General features: G+C 57.3%; 4 protein-coding genes across 7 annotated transcripts; all 4 read left to right on the top strand.

Annotated features, from left to right (window-relative positions):
• Positions 1-316: 316 nt before the first annotated feature.
• ABB37_09026 (putative mitochondrial hypothetical protein) lies at positions 317-1,617 on the top strand (the record flags this gene model as incomplete). Of its 2 annotated transcripts, none has more annotated exons than XM_015808260.1 (1): positions 317-1,617. In XM_015808260.1, the coding sequence occupies exon 1, from the start codon at positions 460-462 to the stop codon at positions 1,615-1,617; it is 1,158 nt and encodes a 385-aa protein (XP_015653151.1). In that variant the 5' UTR covers positions 317-459. The 2 variants fall into 2 exon arrangements, with proteins under 2 accessions (XP_015653151.1, XP_015653150.1); XM_015808259.1 differs by having other exon boundaries at positions 326-1,617.
• Positions 1,618-2,340: 723 nt separating this feature from the next.
• On the top strand, positions 2,341-16,842 carry ABB37_09025 (hypothetical protein; the record flags this gene model as incomplete). 2 transcript variants are annotated; one of them, XM_015808258.1, is made up of 1 exon in its annotated part: positions 2,341-16,842. In XM_015808258.1, exon 1 carries the CDS (start codon positions 6,196-6,198, stop codon positions 16,840-16,842), a length of 10,647 nt encoding a protein of 3,548 aa, XP_015653149.1. In that variant the 5' UTR covers positions 2,341-6,195. The 2 variants fall into 2 exon arrangements, with proteins under 2 accessions (XP_015653149.1, XP_015653148.1); XM_015808257.1 differs by having other exon boundaries at positions 2,783-16,842.
• A 1,304-nt stretch (positions 16,843-18,146) lies between these two features.
• On the top strand, positions 18,147-19,955 carry ABB37_09024 (cyclopropane-fatty-acyl-phospholipid syntahse; the record flags this gene model as incomplete). Its single annotated transcript, XM_015808256.1, has 1 exon — positions 18,147-19,955. The coding sequence occupies exon 1, from the start codon at positions 18,519-18,521 to the stop codon at positions 19,953-19,955; it is 1,437 nt and encodes a 478-aa protein (XP_015653147.1). The 5' UTR covers positions 18,147-18,518.
• Positions 19,956-22,031: 2,076 nt separating this feature from the next.
• Positions 22,032-23,237, top strand: ABB37_09023 (translation initiation factor-like protein; the record flags this gene model as incomplete). Of its 2 annotated transcripts, none has more annotated exons than XM_015808255.1 (1): positions 22,032-23,237. In XM_015808255.1, the coding sequence occupies exon 1, from the start codon at positions 22,125-22,127 to the stop codon at positions 23,235-23,237; it is 1,113 nt and encodes a 370-aa protein (XP_015653146.1). In that variant the 5' UTR covers positions 22,032-22,124. The 2 variants fall into 2 exon arrangements, with proteins under 2 accessions (XP_015653146.1, XP_015653145.1); XM_015808254.1 differs by having other exon boundaries at positions 22,048-23,237.
• Positions 23,238-24,519: the final 1,282 nt, after the last annotated feature.

Below are 24,519 nucleotides of genomic sequence, written 5' to 3'. Positions count from 1 at the left end.
GTGTATCCACGGTTGGCTATATAACAGAGAGGGGGAATAAGCCTCTTGTTCCTATTATTGTCTCTTCCGTTGGTGGGAGCTTCCTTTAGCAGCAAACATGAAAACATTCTGCTTCGCTGCCTTCTTGTGTGAATGTAGGAAGAGGACCCGCAGACGCAGCGTCTTCTTTGGTGCTTGGCGGACTCGCCCCCACGCCCCTCTCGCTCGCTCACCGAATGTCTCCACCAGAACGGCAGAGTCCGAATTTCGCCTCCTTCCACCCACTTCTTCATTTTTTCGCGGCCCCCATGACGCGCTCACGCACGTATCCGTGGCAGCGCATGCAGTAAGTTGCAGCCTACTTCCACGCGCAACTGCACATTCTTTTTTTCTTCTTAAGCCGTACTTCGTATTCTTATTCGTCTTTGTTCATTACTATTATTATTGTGGCTTGTTTGTATGTAATACGTTTCCTTTTGTATGTTACCTAGCAGAAGCGCGCGGTGTTTTTTTTTGCAACGGAGGAGCAGCATGCTGTACGCCGGCGTGCGCGCACGGCTGTCGCAGCGTCCTTTCCGCTGCGTAGGAGCGGCCGCAACGTACGCAGTAGCAGCCGCCCCCACCGCGTCCACCCGCAGCGGCCTCGTGCACTCCACTCGCCCCCTGCTCTTCTTCTCTTCCTGGCTTGGCCAGAGCAGCAACTACCGCGGCAGCGCGGTGGCTTCCGCCAAGGTAACCGCCAAGGACACCTTCATCAGCGAAAATGCCGTGGGCCTCGGCCGGCAGGACGTCGGTCAGCCCATGGCGAATGAGTCGGTGGAGGCAACGGAGGGCAACGCGGTTGGCGGCCAGAGTCCGCGTGGGGGCCTGCCGCGGCAGCAAATGGGCGGTGGCGCCTCGCCGGGGTCGACCGTGCCGAAGCAAGCCATTGACGATATTCTCATCGAGCGCGGCGCGCACCTGACCGGGCCGAGTCGACGTCCTGTATCCTACGACTTGGAGATACACCGCGCAGCGCGGGCGCGGGAGGCGCAGCAGCAGCAGGCCACGGTGGAGTACGCGAAGGAGTTTGACGAGGCGAACATGCCGCGGCACCCGGACGACCCAAACCGCACCCGCGCCAGCTGGGAGTTTACCCCGACAGCGGAGCACAAGGCCCTCGTGCTACTCCTCTACCGCAACGTGTTGAAGGGGCTCATGCATTACAAGAGCGTGCGGAAGCGGAGTATGATCGCCTACGCGCGCATGTGCTTCCGTCGTCGTGCACAGGCCACGGAGAAGCTGCTCATCGACGAGTGCATCGAGGAGTGTCGTCGCGCGATCTACGTGCTGGAGAAGCACCACAACTTTACAAAGACGGGCACCTACGAGTTCGACTCCATGTCCATACCGAAGGACACCGGACAGGACGTGAAGACGTACATGGAGGAGGTGTACGATCCGGAGGTGTCGCGGCAGCAGTTTCAAAGCTTCGCCGACGTGGAGCCGGGGAAGGAGCATCTGCACCGGCAGGGCCTCGGGCCGACGTCCGGCGCACACCACTGGAAGGATCAGCGGTCGTCGGAGGCTTTTAAAGTGGAGATTCGCGACGAGGACAAGGCGCTGCGCCCGCCACCACCGCCTGGCATGGCAAGCTGAAAAGAAAGGGAAGGCGAAACGGTGTTTTAAAAAAGGGGGGAAGTCTGTCGAGGAATGTACCTACTGTTGTTGGTTGTCGTGGGTTTCTTAATGTTCTTAATTTGAAATATGCCTGAACGATTCCTTTGTGACTGATGTTCCTTGCGCGTATTGGTAGCGGCTACTTTGCTTATTATTATTATTATTATTATTTCCACGCTGTTGCTCACACAGAGACACGCACGCACATACGCCCACATAACACACTTCTCCCTTCTCTCGCAATGCTGTCTCCTCTCCTCCTTCGTGTGATTACGGCTGGATCGCTGGCGTACGTTTCCCGCTTCAAGGTCGCCTAAACACGATGGTGCGTGTTGCGTGTTGGTTGCTCTATTCTATCGAAGAAATCAAAAAAAAACTGGTGTTTTAAGTGAAGAAGAGGAAGGAGAGAGAGAGGTGCAGATGTCCCCCTCCCCCTTCCCCCCACCCCGTGCATGGGAGGACCAGAACGCCTGCGTGGTCTTAACGAAAGCCAACCTTCCCATGCAGCGATGTTGCGTGCCGTCTGGCCTCCTCTGTCAAATATATTTACCTCTCCCTCCTTCCTTTCTTCTTTTATATTCTATTTCTTCTTTCGTCGTCCTTCCCCACCTGTCACACCTCCTTCTCAAAATGGCCCTCGACTATTATTATTACTATTATTATTACTCCTTCTCAATTGTATTGCATCGCATGTTTCTCTCAGCCTACATATATATATATATATATATATGTTAATATATAGCTACATCAGCACGAGAGTTGTGACTTCTGCTCACGGCGTAACACGCATCTTCGTTTCGGTTTGTGTCTGTGTGTGTGTGTGTGCAGTCGTTGCCTTCCTTTCTTTGTCTTCTTACGAATCATTACTGTTGCTCCCTTTGCTCTTTCGCGGTTTGGTAGAGAAACGCGAGAAGAAGAAAGAAAAAGACCATAAAACGAAGAAGTCGCGTTTGGTAGCTCAAAGACAGTTACTACAGCGGTGAATAAGAGAAGAGGAGGCAACACGATAATCTCCCAGTCATGATTCAATAAGGAAGCGGCGCGTCGTGTGCGTGTTTGCCACTCGTAGCGAAGAAGAGCAGCATCTGCGTTCATCGCGCCTGTATCTGTCGTGCTTTCTCTTCTTCCTCTTTATTCTCCTTCAGCCTAAGTCTCATTGCCGTACCACTCGCTTGTTCAAGAAGATAACATAGTAATCATTAATATATATATATATATACTTGGAAAGCGAAGGTGAAGTAGAATAAGGACGTCCGAATAATAAATCGCCTAAAACACAAAAGAAAAACCTGCATACGCCGAAAGAGCCGCTTTGCTTGTCTGTGAGTGAGAGGGGGGCGGCGCTGTCGACTCCGAATAACCTTACATATCTCTCTACAGCTTACCTTCTATTTCTTCTGGGGACGGCAGCTACGTCAAACATAAAAAATACCTGCGGTGTCGCGAGTCATCTGGCATTCGCACAACGCAACAACAACAGAAAAAAAAGAAGAGGACCGTGTGTATCATTGGATCCTTTTCTCGTTTCTTATAGTTGTCTTTGACTATTGTTTTTATTAGTAGTACCTCTACTACTAGTAATATTATTATTATTATTTCTTTTGCTGCTGCTGCTGCTGCTGCTGCTTTGTTGTTGTTGGCGCAGAAGGTGCCCTCCCATTAGTTCACGCATCTGCTCAGCATCATCCCCACCCCACACCCCGGCCTTCTTCTTCTCCAAAAAAGAAGCAAAGGTCCTATTCGCCTTTCATAGCGCGGAGGTGCGAGCTTACGTACGAGAGGGGGGGAAAGCAAGATCGAGAGCGGTTACCGCATGTATTCTTCTTTTCTTTTTCTTTGGAAACCGTTTGTTTGTTCTATTTTCGATTATCTTCTACTCTTCCTCGCTTTACGCTTTAGAGGCGTTGAGCAAGAAGGACTCCTTTAAAACGTGTGCATTGTCCTCTTCCAGATCGCTTACTGTCTCTGCTTTTCAGGCGAGGCTACTTAAATTCTGTATGTGTGTGTGTTTGTCAACTCTTTGTTTGTTTGTTTTTTAGAGTCGTTGCCCGGGCGAAAGCGATTGCCTTCTTACTAGTTTTTTCCTCTTTCTCTTTCTCTTTCTTTCACTACTGCAAACAAAATTGTACTTTATTTCTCTTTTCTTTTCATTCCAGTACGAGGGTGTGCGTACTTTATGTTTCTCGTCGGTGTTTTTCTAAACTCCTTTCGCGTACACCACACAAAGAAACCCACGCGAGAGGAACGACTTGCTGGGTCAGCGCCGAAGTAAAACGCGTGGTCATAACAGCATCTCTTGAAGAGATTGTATATTATTATTGTGTCGAGGGCGCGTCTCCGCTGCGGCCTTTTTTGTTTGTTTGTTTGTTTTCCTCTCTGTCTGTCTGTCTCTCTGTGTGTCTGTGTGTTTCCTTTCACGTGCATCTGCGGTTCTTTCTTCCCTCTTTCCTTCGCGCCTTTTGCCGGTTCTCTTCGGAAACCGCACATACACCGAAAAGCTATTCTTTTCTCTTTTCTCTTTCCTTTCTTGTTTAGTGTGTTGCTTGGCTCCTTCGAGGTTTTGACCTCCTCTTTCTTTCTCCCTCCACCCTCCTTCCCCCTCCGCCCAACTTTCTCTCTCACCTTCCACCTCTCTTTCTTCTATCGCAGTCAACGCGTCCGCTTCGCACGTGTCATCTTTTCCCCTGCTGCTGCGGCTTGAAGCCGAGACGGTACTGCAGCCAACGAACCTGACCATCTCACGTCACTTCTGTGCTTTCTTCTGCTTTGTGGCGTTGGTTTTTATCTCTCTTTTCAGATTTTGAAGGTGTTTTCCACCTTCACACAGTCATTGCTGATTTCAATCAGATTTTATTGCTGCTGCGGTCGCTTCTGTTTTCTGCTGCGTAGACGCCGAACGAGGCAGTGGAACAACACGCTCCAGCACTCTCGTCGCAGGTGGTATTTCAACGTGTGTGCGTGCGTGTGTGTGTGTGTTCTCCTGCCGTCTTCTGCGAAGCTGGCACTTCTGTTTAGTTCACCGAATACCTCTACCACCGCCACCCTTCTTTTGAGTCCTTGCACCCACGAGGATAAATAGTTGTAACGCCAATCGAAGCACTTCTTCTTCATCATCTCTTGTTTTCCCACCTCTGATTCGGCCCCCGACGGCAGCGTTGACGGCGCGTCCAACAGAGAGCCCCATCCCTCGCCGCCTTTCTTTCCACTTTCGCCTGTTTCTTTCTCTGTTCTGGCACGGTCAGTGTCACCCCTAGCAAACAAGAGAATAAAACAAAGAAAAAAATCCCGGCCCTTCTCCTTCCTTCCTTCTTGTGTTTTTCTCTTTTCTTCTTTCTCCGCCTTCATTTTCGTCCTACTCCGCTACGCTGTGGATATTTGGTGCCTTCGATTCAACTGCCTCAGCTAACAGAAAAAATATTTCGTGTGTTTTTTGTTTGTTTGTTTGTTTTTTTCTCTCTCTTGTGTATTGCTAGTCGTACTTTGAAGTTCATTCACACCGTGTTGCTCATAACTCCTTCTATCTCTCTATCTCTCTAACTATCTTCCGCCGACCTTGTCCCGCGAAGGGCAAGTCATTGTTGTCTCCCCAGTAGGCTTCCTAGTGTCACTACAGCTGTTGTGCTTGGTAGCGCGGTAAACCCTCTCCCCAATCATTGTTTGTTTTGGTGCTATTGATTTTGCTTTTGTTTCTTGTTCTTTCCCGCTTTCCCTCACTCTTACCATACCCTTCTTAGTTTCTTACACACAAATATATATATAGATACGTATATACACCTTGCGCTGTAGTCGCACCGTAACACCGCCAGTTGTGGTGTTTTCACTTTTTTTTTCCCCTCTCCTTTGGTTACCTCAATAATTACCTCACCTCTCCTTCTCTCTATACATATAAATAAATATATAATAGCGCCATACTACTCACGTTGTATGCCTCTCTTGGACAGTTGGGGAGGCGCTTTCTCATGCTTCTGCGTGGCCTCCAGTTTTTAGTTCGATATATCTAGTTAGCTCTCCTCCCGTCTTCATCAACGGCGCTCGTGTCCGTTTTCTGTGGGAGCATTTTCCGTTGTCGCTCACACTTCTCACCTCGCGTTTTACGTGGTTGTGGGTGTGTGTGACTGTGTCTCTTGATATACCCGCCATCGTCTTTACCTTCGTTTTGTTTAACGTAGAAGTTAAGTATCATTCGGTGAGCATACGTTGAGAGTATTTGTCTTGCGGTTTTTTGTTCTTCCCTTTTCCTTTTTGGAAGTTGATTGGTGCGTGGCGGATCTTTTGAATACTATGTATGTATCTTTGCTGTTGTGACTGGGTCCTTTTAAACTCGTCTTTCTACTTTGCAAATTTCAAGGCGGTTACGTATTGCTCCCTTCGCAGCTGGACTCTTTAAGCGTGGCAGCAGCGTGGATATAAACTGCAGCGAAAGTTTTTTTACTTGTTTCTCTGTTCTGTGGTTGGTGTTGTTTGTTTGCTGTTGTGGATCGGTTCAGCTTTGACATTCCTTTGCTTTGGGATTAGGGATCACCCTCTCGTCTCGGAAGAAGAGAGAAATAAATATCAATGGCGCACCGCCTCTCCCCTTCCACCCAGGACGGGGGGAACAGTGCCGTCAACCCCGCCCCCACGCCTTTTCTCAGCTCCCACTCCTCGCAGGCCTCCATCGACCGCCACCAGCACAGCGACAACAACACATCGGCGAACAGCGCGACGGTAGAGTCGTCGTTGTCCACGCACGGCGCCGCGCTGTCAATGGAAAGCGCGGACGTGCTGCGTCATCACCTGGGCGGAGCTGCGCCGGTAGGAGCGGGGGTCAGCACGTCGCGTCTCGCTGTCACGCCAACCTCCGACGTGTCCTCCTTCGCCACCTACGCCATCTCGAACCGCTCCTCGATGCACCTGCGCGCGACGGTGACATCGCAGCGGTCACAGCAGCAGCAGCAGCAGCAGCAGCAACAGTCGACTTCATCACGCGTGCTGTCCGTGTTCGACGACACGGCGTCCTCGGCGAGTCGCTCCGAATCGCGGCAGCGGCGGTTTGGCGGCGCCTCGCCCAAGCGGTCGGCGGCGGAGGCTCTACGCAGCACGCCACCGATGCGGCCAACGTCTACATCGTCGCCGTCTACCACCTTGCGGGAGCTGGTCGGGTGTAGTAGTCTTGGCAGTGTCACCAGCGCGGAGTCGAACCGCAAAACCCGCAGACACCACATCGCACGCTCCGTAGTAACACCTGTCGGGGGCAGCAAGATTAAGAACAATAGCATTGGTGCTAGTGGTGGTGGTGGTGGTGGTGGTGGCGCCGTTGACGGGCACGTCTCTCCCTCATTCGAGCACCTCGACAGCATCTCTCCCCAGCTGCTCTCGCCGTACTTGAATACCTCGCTGCCCAACACTACGAACGGCAGCGCTGCGTATCCGCGCTCTTCGGAACTGGTGTTGCTCAGCGGCCTCAGCGCAGCAGCAAGTAGTGCTGCTGGTGGTAGTGGTGGCGGTGGTGGTGGTGGTCGAGATACGTCAGGCTGCTACATCCAGGTGCCCGGCTCACGACGACGGGCAACAGACCCTTCAAGGCAGCAGCAGCAGCAGCAGCAACTCCCTCATCAGCACCCTTGCCCACGCAGCACCAGCAGCAGCAAAAATGGCTACGGTGACAGCCACTTTTCACTCCCCCACATGCCCTACCGCAATGAGGCGCAGAACACGCCGGTTGAGACGGAGGTGACGGCGGCACCTGTCGTTGCTGATGCGAGGAAGGGTAATCCCAGGGGCGGCACGACGTCGCACGAGTCCCCGCTGTTCTGTGGACGGCAGAACTTTAGAAGCCTGTCCCCCGGACCCGCGTCGGTTGCCGCCGCTGCACCCGTGCCGGTGACGGGGGATCCGAAAGAACGAAAGCAAAGTTCGCTGTCGCAGCCGCAACTTGCAGGAGAGGCGCAGGAGAGGCAGCACGGCAGCGTAGCGCCGATCGCCACAGCACCAGCGACCACCGCAACAGCAACGAGTAGCAGTAATGAGGCGCGTCGTGCACCGCGTAACGCACCGAGCCCCAAGAAGAAACCGCAGCGTGCGGCAGCAGCAGCAGAGGGGCAGGATGCATGTTCACAGCCCTCACAACCGCTCTCATTGAGCGACGACAGCGACAACGACGACACGAACAGCAGCAGCGCAGAAGCCGCACAGAAGGCGTTGAATTTGTTTCAACTGCCGCTGTCGGCGCTGCTGAGCTCCACGACCCGCGATCCGGCAGAGGTGTCGCGCACCGTGCCGCTACACTCCACCTCGGCCGCCTCTCGCCGGTCGAACGCCTCCGTGCGAGGCAACAGCGTCATCAGCGGCGGCGTGGCGGCCGCTAGTAGAAGTGTGCGGACTCCGTGCAGCTTGGTCAACAGTGGCCACGGGGATGAAGATAGCACCTGCGACAACAAAACCTTAAGCAGGGCTAGCGGGAGCATCAACGCCGCGCCTACTACTGCTGCTACCGCTGCCGCGCCGGTAGCGGGTCAGGCAAAACGGCAGCCAGCCACGCGGCGAAAGTTGCGACGGCACGACCTACCACCGCTGCGGGCCTCCCCGGCACAGCCGCCGGCCACTAGAACTACAACAGCAAACACGAACGCACACGTGGTGGCGCCGCTCACCAGATTCGCGTCGAACAACACGAATTCAAACACGGCCACCTCTGCAAAGATGTTCTTCCCGACGGTGGTCCCGGCAGAGCGGCACCGCTACGACACGAGCGTGCACGAGGGCTCGCAGCTGAATGGAGTGATGAGTGCGAGGCACAACCTCTGCGGCGTTAGCTGCAGCACCAGCGTGACCAACAGCAAAGGAGACGAGCTCGCGGAGAGAAACGTGATAGCTGAAGCCGTGCAGCTGTGCCTGCGGTCTCCTCCTCCAACCTCACCGACGAAGCAGCCACGGCAGCGGCAAAATCGATGTGCGTGTAATCGACGCCAGCGCCCCAGTCCGAAAAGCCCACCATCACCGTTAGCTGGTCCTGCTTCTCGTTTGCCGACCTCGGACGCGACGGAGGCAGTCTCTGATGGCGTAACGAGCTCTATTGTGAATGTTGACGTCGACCGCAGCAGCAGCAGCAGCAGCAGCAGCAGGAGCAACAGCGACCTCGCCAGCACTATGCGCAGCGGAACACAACGCAGTCGAACCACGACGATCGGCACACCTTCCTCCGCGTCTGCTACCACGGCGACGCCGAAGGTGGGCCGAGCCGCCGCGAAGGTCGACGACGCGGCTGCGATGTGCACCTCGCACTCCACGCGGCGCTTCGTGCTGCGCCGTGTCGCACCGCGTGGGAGACCACCGCCGATGAGTTTGCCGAGAGCAACGCCAACAGCGACAGTAGCAGCTACGAAAGATGAGACCGCGTGTGTACGGGAGCAAAGAAACGGTGCGGGGGGGAGCAGCACATCGATCCCAACGACAGCAGCGGCGCGGCGGCAGGAGGGGGAGGAGGAGGACTCGCTGTCGTGGTCGAACCAGAGCGCCTCTGGACCTTTGTATGCTTCCGCCACGATGGCCTCCCCGCCACACCCATCCACCTCACCGTCGCATGAGCGCAGGCAGTCTTCCCAGCAACAACAAGAGCAGCAGCAGCAGCCGTCGTCGTCGTCGCTCTGTGCATCGGAGAGCCCATCCGGTGCGCTTGCACGTGTCAGTCAGTCCCCCGCCGTACCGCCGCTACCTCGTCGGAGGGCGCAAAGAGTGAACGCATCCACACCGGTCGCGGCCTCGGTCTCCGTCCACTCCGCCTCGACGACGATGACGACGACCACCACCACCACTGCCTCTGCGACACGGAGCGGGGCGAGGGTCAGCTACACGAAGCGTCGCCTCAAGTCACGAGCCGTCGTGCAGTCACAACAGCAACACCAGCAACACCAGCAGCACCAAACCACGCCGCTGAGCGTCTCCCCCACCGCCTCCTTCGGCTCCGCCCTCCCCCAGCAGCTGCAGCAGCGCCCACCACCGAATCTTTCCATCCCTTCCGCTTCTCTGTCGCGCACGCAGCTGTCACCGCCGGTCATCAGCCCACACCCCTACCCCGGTCGGGTGTTGACATCCGCCAGCATGCGATTGAGCCTCTCCGGGCTTGCCGCGGGAGCCTCGGTGATGGGAAAGGCAGCCGGCGCGTGCTTCTCCCCTGCCCCGCGGCTCGCCACGCCGCTGCCACGTGAGGCGTCTCTGAGGGTCTCGTCGTTGTCTTCGTCCATGTCGGCGTCGCAGCAGCTGCAGCGCCGAGCGGCGGCGGCCTCGCTAGTTGTTGCCTTCATGTGTGGTCACAGTCTCGACGACGCCGTCGTGCACGCAGCGGACACTCCCACCACCACCACCACCGCCACCGCAGCAACCATGGCAGAACCTGTCAAAGCAGCGGCGCCGCGTCCACGTTACCTACCACGATTTCGCGGTCAAAGGCGCCATCCGTACTTGCAGCCGAGCGCGTCCACGGCGAAGGCAGCCCCACGCGGCGGTGATTCCCCACCACTGCGACAACCACAGCAACATCGCCACGAAGAGGGCGTTGCGTTACCGGCCGAACAGACCGCGGATGCGGGCGCTGTCGTGATTCGGAGAAAACTCCAGCCGATCACCGCGTCCTTCGGCGCAGACCCCGCAAGAGCGACCGCAGCACAAGGACGGCCACCGCGCCCGTATCCGCCAACACCGCCCACGAGCATGTCCGTCTCTCTCACTACGATTGTGATTCACAGCAACGCCGCAGTGGCTGCCGCGCTATCCGCGGCAGCGGCGGAAACGACGTGTGCGGTGTCCGCCGCCACAGCGGCCTCCTCCTCCGCATCCTCTTCTGGCACTATCATGAACTCGACCCCTAGCGTTCTCTTGCAAGTGCAATCCAGCAGCACTGTGCCGGGACACAGCACGCCGCATTTATTGAGCGAAGAAGTGGAAGAAGGACGTGGGGACGTGGTCGCGATGACGCTGCTGAAGAGCCCGAAGGCGGTGATGCACAAGGGTGGTAGCGATTCAGAAGCGAAAAGCAGCAGCCACCATCATCATGATGGTGGAGATCAGCGACAGGCAGCGCCAGTGGACGTCTCACTGGAGGAGGTCACGTGTTTTCCTCCGACCTCCTCGGCACCGCAGAAAAGCGACGCCCGACTCCCTTCATCTCGTGTTGACACGCGTGATATCGACGAGACGCAGCGTCAGCAGCAGCAGCAGCAACAGGGACGGTCGTCGACGCAAAAGGAAGCGGCCAACACGCCAGAGAACGTGTCACCCACGTCAGCGATGTCGTGTCCAGTCGTTGTGATGCACCCGCAGCGTCGTCGCGCTGGCCCTCCGAGAGACAACTTCGCGGCGTCTGCAGCGCAGGCTGACAAACAGGGAACGCACGACGCGGCGAACGGCAGCACCGCACCGACCACGCCCACACAGCCTCGTCGCCACAAGACGACTGTGGAACCGGTGAAGGACGACAGCAACGGCGACGACGACGACGACACGAACAGCCGCCAAGGAAGCGCGGCATCGCTCAGCGCGACACAGGCCCGCAACTCCGACGCAGGAACGCAAGAGTCGTCGTTGTCGACGTCTCCCACGTTGCCGCAGCTTCGCCAACACACGGGCAGCGACGTAGCCGCTTTTCTCTGCACAGCGGTGCCGTCGATTAATGCGGAAAAGGAGAAAACGCACTGTGATGGCGCACCGGCGACGGCTGTCGCAGCGGCTGTCACGACGACGCCGACCGCTACCGTTTGCTTCCATCGTAGCGCATTCTACCAATTCTTTGCCGGTGGTAGTGTCTCCGATACTCATACTAGCTGTGGCGGCACATTCTCCTCTAGGGCAACTCCCCCGCTGTCAGCTACTATTTCTACGGCGATGGCCATGGGAACAGCGTCATCCGCTTTCTCTAGCCTCGAGCACAGCTCCCTCCACAGTAGTACCCTCACAGCAGCAGCAGCAACAACGGTGGTCCACGAAGGGCTCGTGAAAGGTCCGTCCGCCAGCGAGCTGGTCACCGCCTCGGTGGGCTGCAGCAACGACAACAACGGTGGGGGTGACCGCGGCGGTGTAGCTGTTGTTTTATCCGCCTCATCTCCCATGACGTGGCCTCCGACATCGCGGTGTTCGAGCGGCACCGCCAACCCGCGCGACCTGACCGCCACGCAGGAGGAGGACAACGGGAGCTGTCGCCATCTGTCACATACCCGCCCGTCACCAACGCCCTGGCTCGCGCTAGCGCCGTCGTCGCTGAGCGTTGCCGGCGTCGCGTTAGCGCCGTCATTGGCGACCGGTGCAGCCGGGCCTGCGGTCGATGTTGTTGCCGCGGGGGATGCCGTCAACGGCGTGCGAAGTGGGGACAACGCCCTGGCCACGATCACGTCGCTCGGCACACCGTGTTCATCGAAGCCGTCTCAGCAACAGCAGCAAACGACCTCAAATGTGCTTTCGGTGCTTTCCGCCGGCTCTAGAATGCCGCTGCTGCAGCCGGCAGCGCTGATGGCGGTGGCCACCAACTCACTGCGTGCCTTCTCCGTCCCGTCCTCCTCGATGCGGCCGCTGGCGCGGCGGAGGTGGACGAGTGCCGTGGCGGTGCAGGAAGGCTCCTCCGTGTTGTCGCGGCGAAGTTCGCTATTCAAGCCGCACGGTAGAGCCGACTCAGCCGTACACAGGGGGAACGAAAGTGAAGCGGTGCGAGGGTCTGCTGCGGCAATAAGCGCGGGAGTCCCTGGCAGGAGGGAGGACCAAGCAGCTACACAAACAATAGCAGCTCCTGCTGCTGCAGCTGCTGCAGTGTTGACCGCAGAGTCCACTGCAGAGCCTCCGCCGCTCCCGGTGATGGATCAGAGCGAGATTGGTCAGCTTTGGATGGAGGTGTGCGCGTCGACGCCGAAGGCGCTGGATCGCCGGTGTCAGTCGCGCCGCGGTGTACTCGCACGACAGCGACAGCTCTCCCCACGGGCAACGACATCCCTGTCCTCCGTCGCTGCCGCTGCCGAGGGCGACAACAGCGTTGATCTCCGCTACGACAACGACACACGCAATCGTGCAGGCCAACGTCGATCCTCCCGCAGGAGTCCGCTGTGGGCGGGGCACCGCCGCAGCAGCAGCAACAGCATCAGTCCCGCCGCCCCGGTGGCGCTCGTCTGCGCGTCCGACGCGGAATCCCCCACGCCGGCCAGCAGCTCCAGCGGGACAGCCGGCGGCACCAACGCCAACCGCGATGGCACCCGACTCTCCTTCCCCAGCGTTGTCGCCATGCTGAACTTCGCCACGCACGACGACGACGATGACGAGCTCGGCGCGGGGCACCGCGGCCACGACAGGGAGGCCTTCTCCGCCTACGACGTGGACATGGAGGAAATCTTACGAGCGAAGGCGGAGGCGATGCGGCGGACCGGTCGACGCCCGAGCGCGCGAAAGCCGCCAGTGATTCGCACTCGCGCCGCTGCCCACTTCTCCGGGGATGCGGGCGAGACCACCGTGAAGCCGTGTTTGCAGCCGACCTCGTCCTTTACGCGGAAGCGGCGGGACTGGCGGTCGCACGGCTCGCCGCACCACCGGCAGGGCAGCGACGGGTCTTCCGCGGAAGTGCGAGAGGAGGACGGCGAGAGAAGCGCACCGCAGCTGACGTCCGAGTACGGCGGGGTCGCCGTCTCGCAGCTGCGCCGTGCGCACCCGTCTACGAGTACGAGTGGTGGAGAGGCAGAGGAGGAAGCCCCGCGGCGGTACCCGTCGCGCAGCCCAATGCTGAGTCTGCAGAGTGCGTTGCTGCTGAGCACCGATGGCGGGTCCGACAGCGACGAAAGCGTGGACGTGTTCACCCCGCACTCCTGTGTTGCCTCTGTTGGAGCTGGAGGGGGCAGCACCGCGAATGGCACGAACTTGAATAAGAACGCGAACAGCACCTTTGCGAATAGCACCATCAGCGGCGGCAGCACCGCGCCAGCGGAAGGGGTGCGTGACCGCATTGGGCAGCTGACGGGCTGCGGCGGCGTGCGCAGCGCTGCGCGGGTACGCAGCGCGGCTCCACCCCTCAGCGCGCCCCTCTGCCTGGGTACCGTTCCCAGCGACAATAGCAAGAACAACAGCCGTGGTGTTGGTGGCCAGGACGAGGGAGCGGAGGGAGATCAGATCTCTCCGGTGAGCCACACAGCCCACTTTGCTGCCGACGATGCGGAGATGGCGGAGACGGACGGGTCACCGTCCACGCAGCAACCGCAACAGCAGGGGCACTCCTGGGGCTCTCAGCTGCACCCACGCCGACGGCGGGTGTGGCCATCGATTTTACTCTCCGGCACGGACGACGACAGCGGCAGTAACAACAACAACGAGTGTGCCAGCGCCAAGACTGACGGCGTACGCCACGACGAGGACAACGATGAGGAAGCAGCAGCAGCAGCAGGGGCAGGAAGAGACAGCGCACCTCCGGTGCCACGCGCATCTCGGCCTCGTAGAACACCCGTCGCAGGTCCGGAAGTTGGGGGTATCAGCCCGGTGCTTGCGCCGTTGGTCTTCATGAAAAATCGAACGGCACCTCCGGTGGTGGAGGAGACGGCGGTGGACCGGACGCGATCGACGGCCCCCTGGCTGGCAAGCACAAACACCGCGGCGAGTACGCCCACAGCGGCGATGAAGACCGCCGTGCCGTCACTACTCGCACAGCGCCCGGAGGGTAGTGGGACTTCACCAGACGGCGGAGGGAGTCCATCGCTTGCGGGACCTCGCCCGGCCACACTCACGCAGGGAAGGCATGCCAAAACGACCTATGAAAACAAAGCGGACGCGACGACGACATCGCCGCAGCGGAACGCCGCGCCGCCGGAGACGGCCGCGAACATCAGCTTCGCATATCACCCCCTCACGATGGACGAGCTGTCCGCGCAGAACGCGACACCGCCAAACAGCAACATCGTCAGCCGCTCCGCCTTCACGATTCGCAGTGGGTGTACCAGCGCACTGACCAGCAATGCGGACAACCATTTTGGCGACGCTACTGCTGCTGCTGCAGCTGCCCGTGGCGAGGAGAGTGCAAGCGCAAAGGAGGAACAGCTGGCAGTGGTGGTGACGGACCCGGCTCAGGGGTTTAGCAGCGACAGCGGCCTCCGTGCCGTCGCGGAGACCTTTCGCGGTGGTGGTGGTAGTGGATTGTGTTTGATAGACGCGCAACTGCCGGAAGTACACGCGACCACGCCAATGGCGGCTGCTGCTGCTGACATCGGAGAAGCTCCACGCGTGCTATCGGTGGTCCCGACCACACACGTGCACGTCGGGTATGTGTCCAGGGATGGCGCAGTCGGTGCGCGGACACCGAAGACGCTGCCGGTGCCTACCACGGTCACATCGTTCAGCATCAACAACAGCAGCGACAGCAGCGGTGGTGGCCAGCAAGCGGTGGTGGCCTCGCGCGCCTTCGCGACGATGGGGCACGAGGAGCAAAGGAACCGCGACTGTGCAGAAGGGGAATTGCGTCGGGCTGCGGCAACCCGGCCTTTCTTCACGCCGACGACGGTGCTTTCTGCAATTCCGCCTGTCATCGCACCCCCGGAGCGCGACAGCGACGAGGAGGGGGACGAGGAGGCACCTGCGCGGAGTGGGCAGCTCGACTCTGACGACAGCTCCACCGACATCTCCGCCACCCACCTGCAGCCGTGGGCGTCTCCCTTCTCCCCTGGCCCGGGCGCCGCAGCATCCCCGACGATGTGGCTGCCAGCAGCGTCCTGTCGCACCTCGCCGTCTGCCGGTCCGAGCATTCTGATTTCGTCTCGTAAGTGGCATGGAAGCAGTGCCCAGACCACGCCGACACCGCCTCCTTACGTGCCCCTCAACTCCGCGGAGGCGCTTACGAAGCAGCACGGAGGGGAGCTGAACAACACCGACGGCGAAGTCACCGGGGCGACCATGTTCTCCATGTTGGAGGCGAGCGCGTCGGAGCCACGGACCGTTTCCACCGCCGCCGCGACAGCAGCAGCGGCAGCAGCAGCGGAGGTATACGGACGGCACCGAGGCGTCCGCCGCCTCCACCACCCGTCCTTCACGACGACAACGCCGACAAACGAAGAGCGAGGCGAGGAGACGAAGGCGGAAGCGGAAGAAACAAGTCTGGTTCGACCGCACTCACCCTTCTTACTAGTGCCACAGAAGCCGCCGCCTTCAGCGTCGCTCGCTGCCCCGCACGGCCGACACAGCATCCCGCCCGCTAACGTGAAAGAGGGCACAGCGGACGTCGCGGCGCAGGGCGACGGTATCGCATCTCCAGATCCACCGCACCCCCCACAGCAGCTGCTGCCAGCACCGCCAGCACCAACACCCGCTTCTGCGCATCGCCGACGCGTCTCCTTCCGCGATAATCTGTCCGAGGAGGCCACGCTTTCGCCGCCGCGGCGGATATCGGATGGGGGGCTGGGGCTGCTCACGGCGGCAGCGAAAGCGGGGCCAGCTGCATCACGGCCGATGATGCTTGGTCGATCTTCTCCGCTGGGTACGGCGGCGGCGTCACCGGTGACCTCGCCAGCCGGTGCGAGCGGCCTTGTTTTGCCGCACCCACCGCCGTTCCTCATGCAACTCCCCCTCCCACCGGCACCACCACCGGCAGCCACCACCAACGCCTCCACAGCAACCCCCTCGCTGTTCCACAGCCCCAGACAGCACAGCAGCAGTAACAGCGGTAGCAACAGCAATCCCTCTCCCATCCTCGTTCAGAGCGCACCAGGCCAACTACACGCGCAGCTGTCGACAAGCGCATCCCCCCAAAGTATGGTGAGTGCCAACGGCAACAGCGGCGTCGGCGTCAGTGACCATCCCAACCCCCATCATTCTTCTTACGCTCACGGCGGTACGAGCAGCCATACTAACGTGGGTGGGAAGGGGACGGAGCCCGCCTTGTCGCCGGCCGCCGCCATCCTACTCGCCCACACACTTCAGTATACCGCTACAACGAAGACGCCCTTCATGTTGGCGGAGGCCGCTCCGCCCGCCGCACGGGATCCGGACGGCGTTCGAGAAGGTGCAGAGGCAACCGGAGAGAGGTGTTCTGCACGGCAGCTGACGCCCTCCGCGAGTCGGCGCAACGCCGCACGGGGAAGTGGCACGTCGGGGCGTAGCGTGAGTAGTGGGGCACCTCTGCGTCTTCACACGTTCGACTGGGCCGGCACGACCGTGGGGAGTGCGATGACGATGGAAAGCAACAGCTTCCTGTCATCACCGACGGACAGCGATGTGTGATAATGCTGTGGAGTTGTTGAAGAAGGCGCGTTTTCCTCATATAGATATATATAGATATATACAGGTCAGCAGGGATTGGGTGCGGGGAGTTCGTTCCACCTCCTCCTCACGTTGGTAGGCTTTTCTATTGTTATTGCTGTTTGCTCGCCTGATCGGCGAAGTTTATTCCCCGGCGTTATCTTCGTTTGTGTGATTCACCCCTCTCTTTTTTTTTCCGGCTTATGCAGCCCATGTAGATACCACCCACAGCATGTGCAGTGCACCTCCTTTACTGACCACTCCTTCCGTGACCACTTATCTTCCCTAAAAGAAGAAACCTTCAACACCGAATTCCTCGCTGTTGCTACTTACGTATATATATATTCTACGTTGCTCGCCTTCATCGTTGTCTGTTTGCAGCGCGCAAAGGCGCACCTTCTACGCTTTTTGTTGTCTTCTTCTTCTCTCCTTCTCTCCCTTAATGATTTTACTTATTTTTTCACCGACGGCGTCATTTACGCACGTCTGCCGAAGCGTGCGTGACGATGGTGTTGATGAGTGCCGGTGTGCTTGTGCGTGTGTGTGCGTGTGTGGGTGGGTGTCTATGTGTGCTATGAAGCCGCACCCCGGGCACATAACTGGTGTTTTCGACTCCTCATGCGTCCATCTTGCTGTTTACTATATACTACTATTATTTGCTTTGTTCGCCGTCGTGTATTGGGATAGGACAGTCGAAGAAGCTGGAACAGCTGTGAAAGGAAAGAGAACATGAAGATACCATTGGAAAGAAACGTGTGTGTGTATATATATATATATGCTTTCTCCTCGTGCTTCAAATCGAAAGAGGTGACACCAAAGAAATACGAGGTAGAACGTAGGCGTCAACATCCGTGCCGCGTGCATTCCGTTGCCGCAGCCATCATTCACTTCTGCAGAAGAGAAAGTCCCTGCGCTTCTTCTTGCAGAGGAGAGAAAAGAAATGGATGGAGGTGTGTATCTCCCTCTCTGGTTCTCTAACCGCTGGAGCTGGTGTGCGGGCGGGCTGCCAGCGATAGTGAGCAGCCAAAAAAAAAAACGAAGTACGAATGAAGAGCAGCGCTCCACGTGTCATATTTCCTCAGCATACAGATTATTACCTTCTCTTCTCTTGTCTTGTTGTTTTGACTTCCGCGTCTTTAACGCTCCTCTGCTGCTGTTGTTTCCTTCTTTGTTCTCACCTCATCTCCCAACGTGCGCGCACAAACAAATTCTTGGTCGGGGGGGGGGGGGTCATTTTGATCTCCTATTTACTACTACTAATATTATTATTCTCGTCACTATCTCAAGTCAATTTGATGTTGCTGCTTTCGTTGCTTTCGTGAATACATATATAGTCATCTGTGTTTACGGCAAGGAATCCAAAACACCGTAGAGTTTCCATCTGTACCCTCATTATTATTGTTGTTGTCATCAGCCTTTCATTGTGACGCTCTGTGCCATCTACTGATCGTGTTCGTCAGCGTTGCACCGTCGTCGACACCCGTTGAAAGAAACACAAAGCGCGCTCTACCGCGAGTTCAGCCATATCTTTTCGTTGCTGGCGTCGACGGACTTCGTTGTCGTTCTATATCCCTCTTTCTCTGAAGGTCATCGTACGCACGAGCCCAGCGGCACTTCTTGCCTTTTCGCTGCCGCTGTTGACGCATACACGGAGGAATATGGGCAACCAAGATCGCGAAGGCGCCGGCCAAGCCGAGACGCACAACACCCTTCAGGAAAACCACGACCCCGTCACCGAGCCGCGCACACCGGAGTGTCCAGCAAAGCAAACAGAGACAGGGGCACCGTTGCCGCAGGCGCCGACCTCGATGAGCCGTCCTGAAAAGCCAAACTACGGCGGCATCACCGGCAACGGCAGCCTGTTTCAAATAAACCCCGACAAGTACGCGAAGTTGGTGAAGCAGGAAGAAAAGTACCGCACGTTAGCGCAGAAGATCATGGATCGGTGCGGCATCACCATCGGCGGGGACCGCCCCTTCGACCTGGTGGTGCACAACCCCCTCTTTTACCGCCGTGTGATCAACAAGGGCAGCGTTGGTCTGGGGGAGTCCTTCATGGACGGCTGGTGGGACACGCGTGACTTCTACGCGCTGGACGACTTTTTCAAGCGCATCTTGGAAGGTGGGCTGGAGTACTACTTTCCGAACAACGCGAAGGACATGGCGAACGTGCTCAAGGCGAAGATGTTCAACCCGCAAACCAAATCGAAGAGCAAGAAGGTCGGGATGCAGCACTACGACATCGGGAATGAGTTCTTCAGCAACATGCTGGGGCCCAGCATGCAGTACAGCTGTGCGTACTGGGAGCGCCACATCGGCGACGCGGCCGGCAACTCCGTAGAACCCGTCGCGACGCTTGACGAAGCGCAGCAAGTGAAGCTGCACATGCTCGGGGAGAAGCTGAAGCTGAAGCCTGGGATGGAGGTGCTGGACGTGGGCTGTGGGTGGGGCGCGTTGGCCAGCTACCTCAGTCAAACCTACAACGTACGCGTGACCGGCATTACCATCTCGGAGGAACAGCGGAGGAGCGCTGCGGCGCGGAACAAGGACGACCCTCGCGTAACAATTCTCAAGCAGGACTACCGCGACACCAAGTTCAGCCGCAAGTTTGATCGCATCGTTAGCGTCGGCATGTTCGAGCACGTCGGCCCGAAGAACTACAGCACCTTCTTCAAGCACATGCGTCGTTTGTTGAACGACGCCGATCGCGACGCCGTGTTTCTGCTGCACACGGTCGGCAGCAACATCACGAAGGACAGTGCGGATCAGTGGTACCTCAAGTACATCTTCCCTGGGGGCTGTCTGCCGAGCATTTCCAGAATTGGCAAGACGATTGAGAACCAGTTCGTGATGGAGGACCTGCACAACTTCGGCTACTTCTACGGTCTCACGCTGCTCGCCTGGCGAGAGAACTTCCTTGCCCACTGGAACAACTCCCCGGAGAGTGGCAAGACGCACGCGGACGTGTTCTTTCGTATGTTCTACTACTACCTCAGCAGCAGCGCCGGTGCCTTCGCGGCGCGCGATCTGCAGCTGTGGCAGATTGTGTTGAGTCCGCACGGTGTGCCTGGCTATGCGAATGTGTACCGTCCGTAAGATGTACACACACACACACACACACGCATATATATATATATATATATGTATGTATCAGCGGAGGTAGAGCAAACAGCGATCCAAGGAATATTTTTGGCGCGAAATGCCTAGGCTTGTGCCGTCGTCATCGTGGCTAAAAAAAAAGTATTCTTCTTGCTTATTTCTTTTTCCGTTTCATGATTTGATGGTGGCCGTTCGATGTTGAGAGAGGGATGCGGTCTCAACCATGGCGAAGCTCATCTTTCCGCTCTGGTTTGTTGTTGTTGCCGTGGTCGTGGTTTTTTCTTCTCCTCTTTTCCTGTCGCAGGCGTCTCTTGTTTTGTCATTGCCGATGATGTATTTTTTTTTTTGGGGGGGGGTAGGGGGCGTTTTCCTTCTCTGCGTGCGTCGTGTCGTCGAACAGCTCACCCTCTCCCCCTTTCCCCCTCCTCCTTTTCCTCGTCGAGCCCACACGTTCGATACACCTCTTGGCGGGCTCTGTTCTTTCTTCTTTCTTTTAATAGTAAAATATCTTTTGCGGTCTGTTTTATGGTTGTCATAACCCGTAAACACGCGTTTTCGTGAGCCGTATCGGACGTGTGAACTGCTGCAAGTCTCTCCAGCATGTGCACGACCCAGACCTGTCCGCCGCCGCCAATAAGCCCGCAACCGGACACGAGGATAGGCTGTAGGCTCTTGGCTTCCCCATTTCGTGGGAACTGGACCGTGATACCACGTTGAGGTGGCCGGCATCATCAGGAGGGGGGGCTCTCCTCTTTTCATCCAAAAGAAGAACTATATAAAAGATGGCCTCACGCAGGCGGCATCAACACCCTTTCTTTCTCGTTTTACTCCCTTTGTGTTTCCTTAGAGAAAAGCACTTACGTTTTATGCGTTCATCCCACCTTACAACTTCAGCCAAGTTTTTCATTTACTGGTCTCTTCACCTCTTCATTTATTACCATTATTTATTCTGTGGTTTAATTGGTTGCTCTCGTCTTACTTAGTTTGCTATTATTATTATTATTTGTTGCTGTTGACTCTTCGCTCTCTTTTTTTTTTTTGAATACAACTCGCGCGTGTTCTGTGCCACACGTACGCGCGATGTCATCGCTGTACTCTGGTGTCCTCGTCAGTGCCGCATCCTTGGAAAAGCGGGGCGGAGGAAGAGCGAGGGATATTTATTCATATATTTATATGTATCTCTGGTAGAAGGGAGCGAGTCATGGTGGGTGTCGCGCCACACCCACAAAGACCAGCATCGTGATGGCGAAAGCTATCCGACACGCATTTCCTGCTGTAAATGTACTCGTTAAGGAGGAGGAGAGGGGAGAGGGGAGGAGGCGTGTTGTTCCCGAGTGAGTGGGGGATGAGGGACTGAGGGGGTGTGTAGGGGAGGTAGACGGTGCAACGCACCCCCTCACGCTCTTAATCTGCGTTAATGCAAAAGTGCCTTCGTATTTTTTTTTCGTGTTGGTTGGCACCGGTGTGTACGTGGTTTTTTCTTTAGTTTCTGTGGTTGGTGGTGATGGTTTGTGGGGTGGCGTGAAACCGTGGGAGATGATTGGTGGTCCTGTGAGCCCTTCTTTTTTTTTCTCTCCCTCTCTTCATGGCGGGCCTACCGGAAAAGGCGGGTTTTATCTTTCTTCTAGCTGTTTCTCTACTTTTGTCAGCGACAGCCACTCCGACAGAACACGAGGAACTCTGAAGCGATGCGGTGCCACTGAATGCAGCGAGCGGGGAAAGGGTGGAGAGGAAAAAGAGAAAGCTTAACAGTTTTCTTACATGCGCGAGAAGAGCGTGCTCGCCACCGACGAACGGGCGCGAAGGCGCATGGGTGTGTTGTCTCTGTTCACGGACGCTTATTGCGAAGTGCCGACATGTGAATCGAAGAAAGTCAGCGTAGCTCGCGCGCGTAAGTTTTTTTTTCCTGTTTTTCTTTTTGAATTTTCCGAAATCCTTCCAGCAGGCAACCGCGTTAACTGATGAATGGAAAACGTTCATCGCAGCGCGGCTGCTCCTGCTCTCTTGCGGACTCTGTCACCACCTGCCCTATGTATCTGTCCCTCTATCGTTCTCTCTCTCTATCTCGAATCAGCAACGCCATCTAAAAGCAAAAACAAAAGCCAGCGTATCTTACCATATTCTGTTGTGTTTGCGAACTACTACTTTTTCTTCATACCTCTCGAAATGCCCCGCGAAACCGGACGCCGTCGCCGCAACGCTGACGATGATGAAAGCAGCGGCGAGGACGAGCAGCAGCAGACGACCACCACCAACACACAGGCGACCGGCGCCACTGCCCCTGAGGTCCCCGTCGCTCCTACCCGCGCTCGTGCGAAGGCACCGCCGGCGGCTCTGGTGAAGCCGCCGACACACGCCGACCCCGCTGCTGCTGCTGCAAGCAACAGCAATAACACCAACAGCGTCACTGCCCCCGCGCCGGTGGCTGCGCAGGAGGGCGAGGAGCAGGAGGGCGCGGGAGCGGCGAAGGCCACAGACGCTGCAACAGCGGCAGCGGCGGCCGCACACGCCTCAGCCCTCGCCCCCAACGGGAAGGACCTGGCCAATCTGCAGGAGACAATCGACTACGACGCGCTGACCTACACCGCCCTGCTCGCCCTCATGAAGCAAGTGAGTCGTCCCGTGCTGGAGGAGTTGATGGCGCAGCGGGAGCAGCAGATAGAGAGCACCATGCAGCAGCAGCAGGGGCAGCGTGTGGAGCGCTTCTTGGACCTGGCAGCGAGCCCATCTGCGGATGCCACCGCCGCCGCGGCAGCAGGGGCGAACTCTAGCGACGCCGACCCCGTCGAGGGCTATCGCTACAATGCGATGCTGACGCGGCTCTTCGAGGCGCTGAACCGCAACAACGAGAGCAGCGCCATGACGGAGCGCAACCAGGTCCCGGTGCCGATCCTGGAGCGCATGGGCAAGAAGAAGACGGTGATTGCAAACTTCGGCCGCATCTGCGAGGCCTTCCACCGGCCCATGGAGGACGTGAAGGACTTTATCGAGAAGGAGCTCTCCATTCGCGGCAACCTCGACAGCAACAACGCCCTCATTTTGAAGTTTGAGATCCGCAAGCAGACAGACTTTGATCGGGTGTTGATCAAGTATCTGGACGAGTATGTGAAGTGCAACTCGTGCCATCGCATTGACACCACGCTGACGAAGGACGGTCGCCGGTTGGAGCTGCGCTGTAACGTGTGCACGGCGACGCGCACGGTGACGGCGGCAGGCTCGGCCACCTTCAGCGCGCAGATCGAGAAGCGCTCCCGCCAGCGTGCGGCCATGACGCTGTAACGATAAGAAGGAAGGAATTACTGACCCGGAGAGGTTGTTTTGTTGTTGTAAGTTGGAAAACGAGTTTTGGGGCGGAGATGGGTGCGGGTTGCGCTGCAGTACATTAGGTGGCCGTGCCTAACCTGTTGATGATACCCACACCACGGATGACACGTTGCATGGAGTGCGAGTGTTCATACATGTGTGTGTGTGTGTGTGTGTGTGTGCGGAGAAGGAGTGCTTGGACGGTCTCTCATGGTGGTTTTCTTATTTGGTTGTTGTGCAAAGGGTTGTGGAGGGTGAGTGGGTGTGTGTAATTGTGTAGCTGAGGTGCATCTAAGCGTGTTATTAATGAATTATCTAAGTTTTTATTATTATCTATGTGTTCTCTGTTGGCTGGCCGTTTTGGTGTGCTCCAGTATAATGATAAAGTATCTCCTTTATTTTTCTTCTCCTTTCCTTTGGTGTCGCTGTTTCGTTTGTACCTGTGTGTGTGTGTGTGTGTGTGTGCCTGTGTGTTGACACGAAGATCGTCACGGCGGTGAAGCTCGGCTGGTTTGCTTGTTTGCTTGCTTGCTGTTGTTGGTGGTGCTTCCTGCCGTGCGCGCTCCTCCCCCAAGTTATTGATCTCCGTTTTCTTTTCTTGTTTTCAGCGCTTCTCGCTCCCGCGGTGCGGCGGCGTCGACGCCCTGTTGGGTCCGTCCTGTCGCCCGGGGAACGCGAGGAAAGCCGCCAAAGAAAAGAAAAGCGAAGAGGGCGAACAGAGACGGTCATCACGGCAGCTCTGGGAGGCGTGTGAATGTCCTGCGGAAAAACAAAGCAGCTCCTACAAAGAGGAAGAAGGGAGATAAAGAGAAGATGTTCTATTGATTTAAAGAAGAAGAAAAATCTCAAGCAAATAAGCTCGCTCTTGCACATGCAACTTGGAGAGTTGAAGGCGGAGGCGCCGACGCGCATCGCTGTTGTTCTACGCCTTTTTTTTTTGAAAAGGAGGTGGAACAGCACAGCACACATACACGAACACGCACGCGCACAGCGCATGATGACACAGAGACCGACGCGCCAGCTTTTGATGGAAAATGCCGCGGTACGGTAAAGGCCACGCGGCTCCAAAAGACCTCTCAGTGCTGTTGGAGAGAGCGTGTGTGTGTTGGGGAGGGGGGAAGGGGAGGGAACTCCATGAAAAAGAAAGACGACCTGCCAAGCGGCGTAGCTCGACGTTAGCAAACCCGCGTGATCGTTGCAACGAGAGAGGTGTGCTCTCCTTTCATCGTTGAGGCAATGCGGCAAGCCGTTGCATCTT

Source organism: Leptomonas pyrrhocoris (genome assembly GCF_001293395.1).
Source record: "Leptomonas pyrrhocoris isolate H10 chromosome Unknown, whole genome shotgun sequence".
Classification (NCBI taxonomy): domain Eukaryota; phylum Euglenozoa; class Kinetoplastea; order Trypanosomatida; family Trypanosomatidae; genus Leptomonas; species Leptomonas pyrrhocoris.
This window is presented reverse-complemented; position numbering and strand designations above follow the sequence as displayed.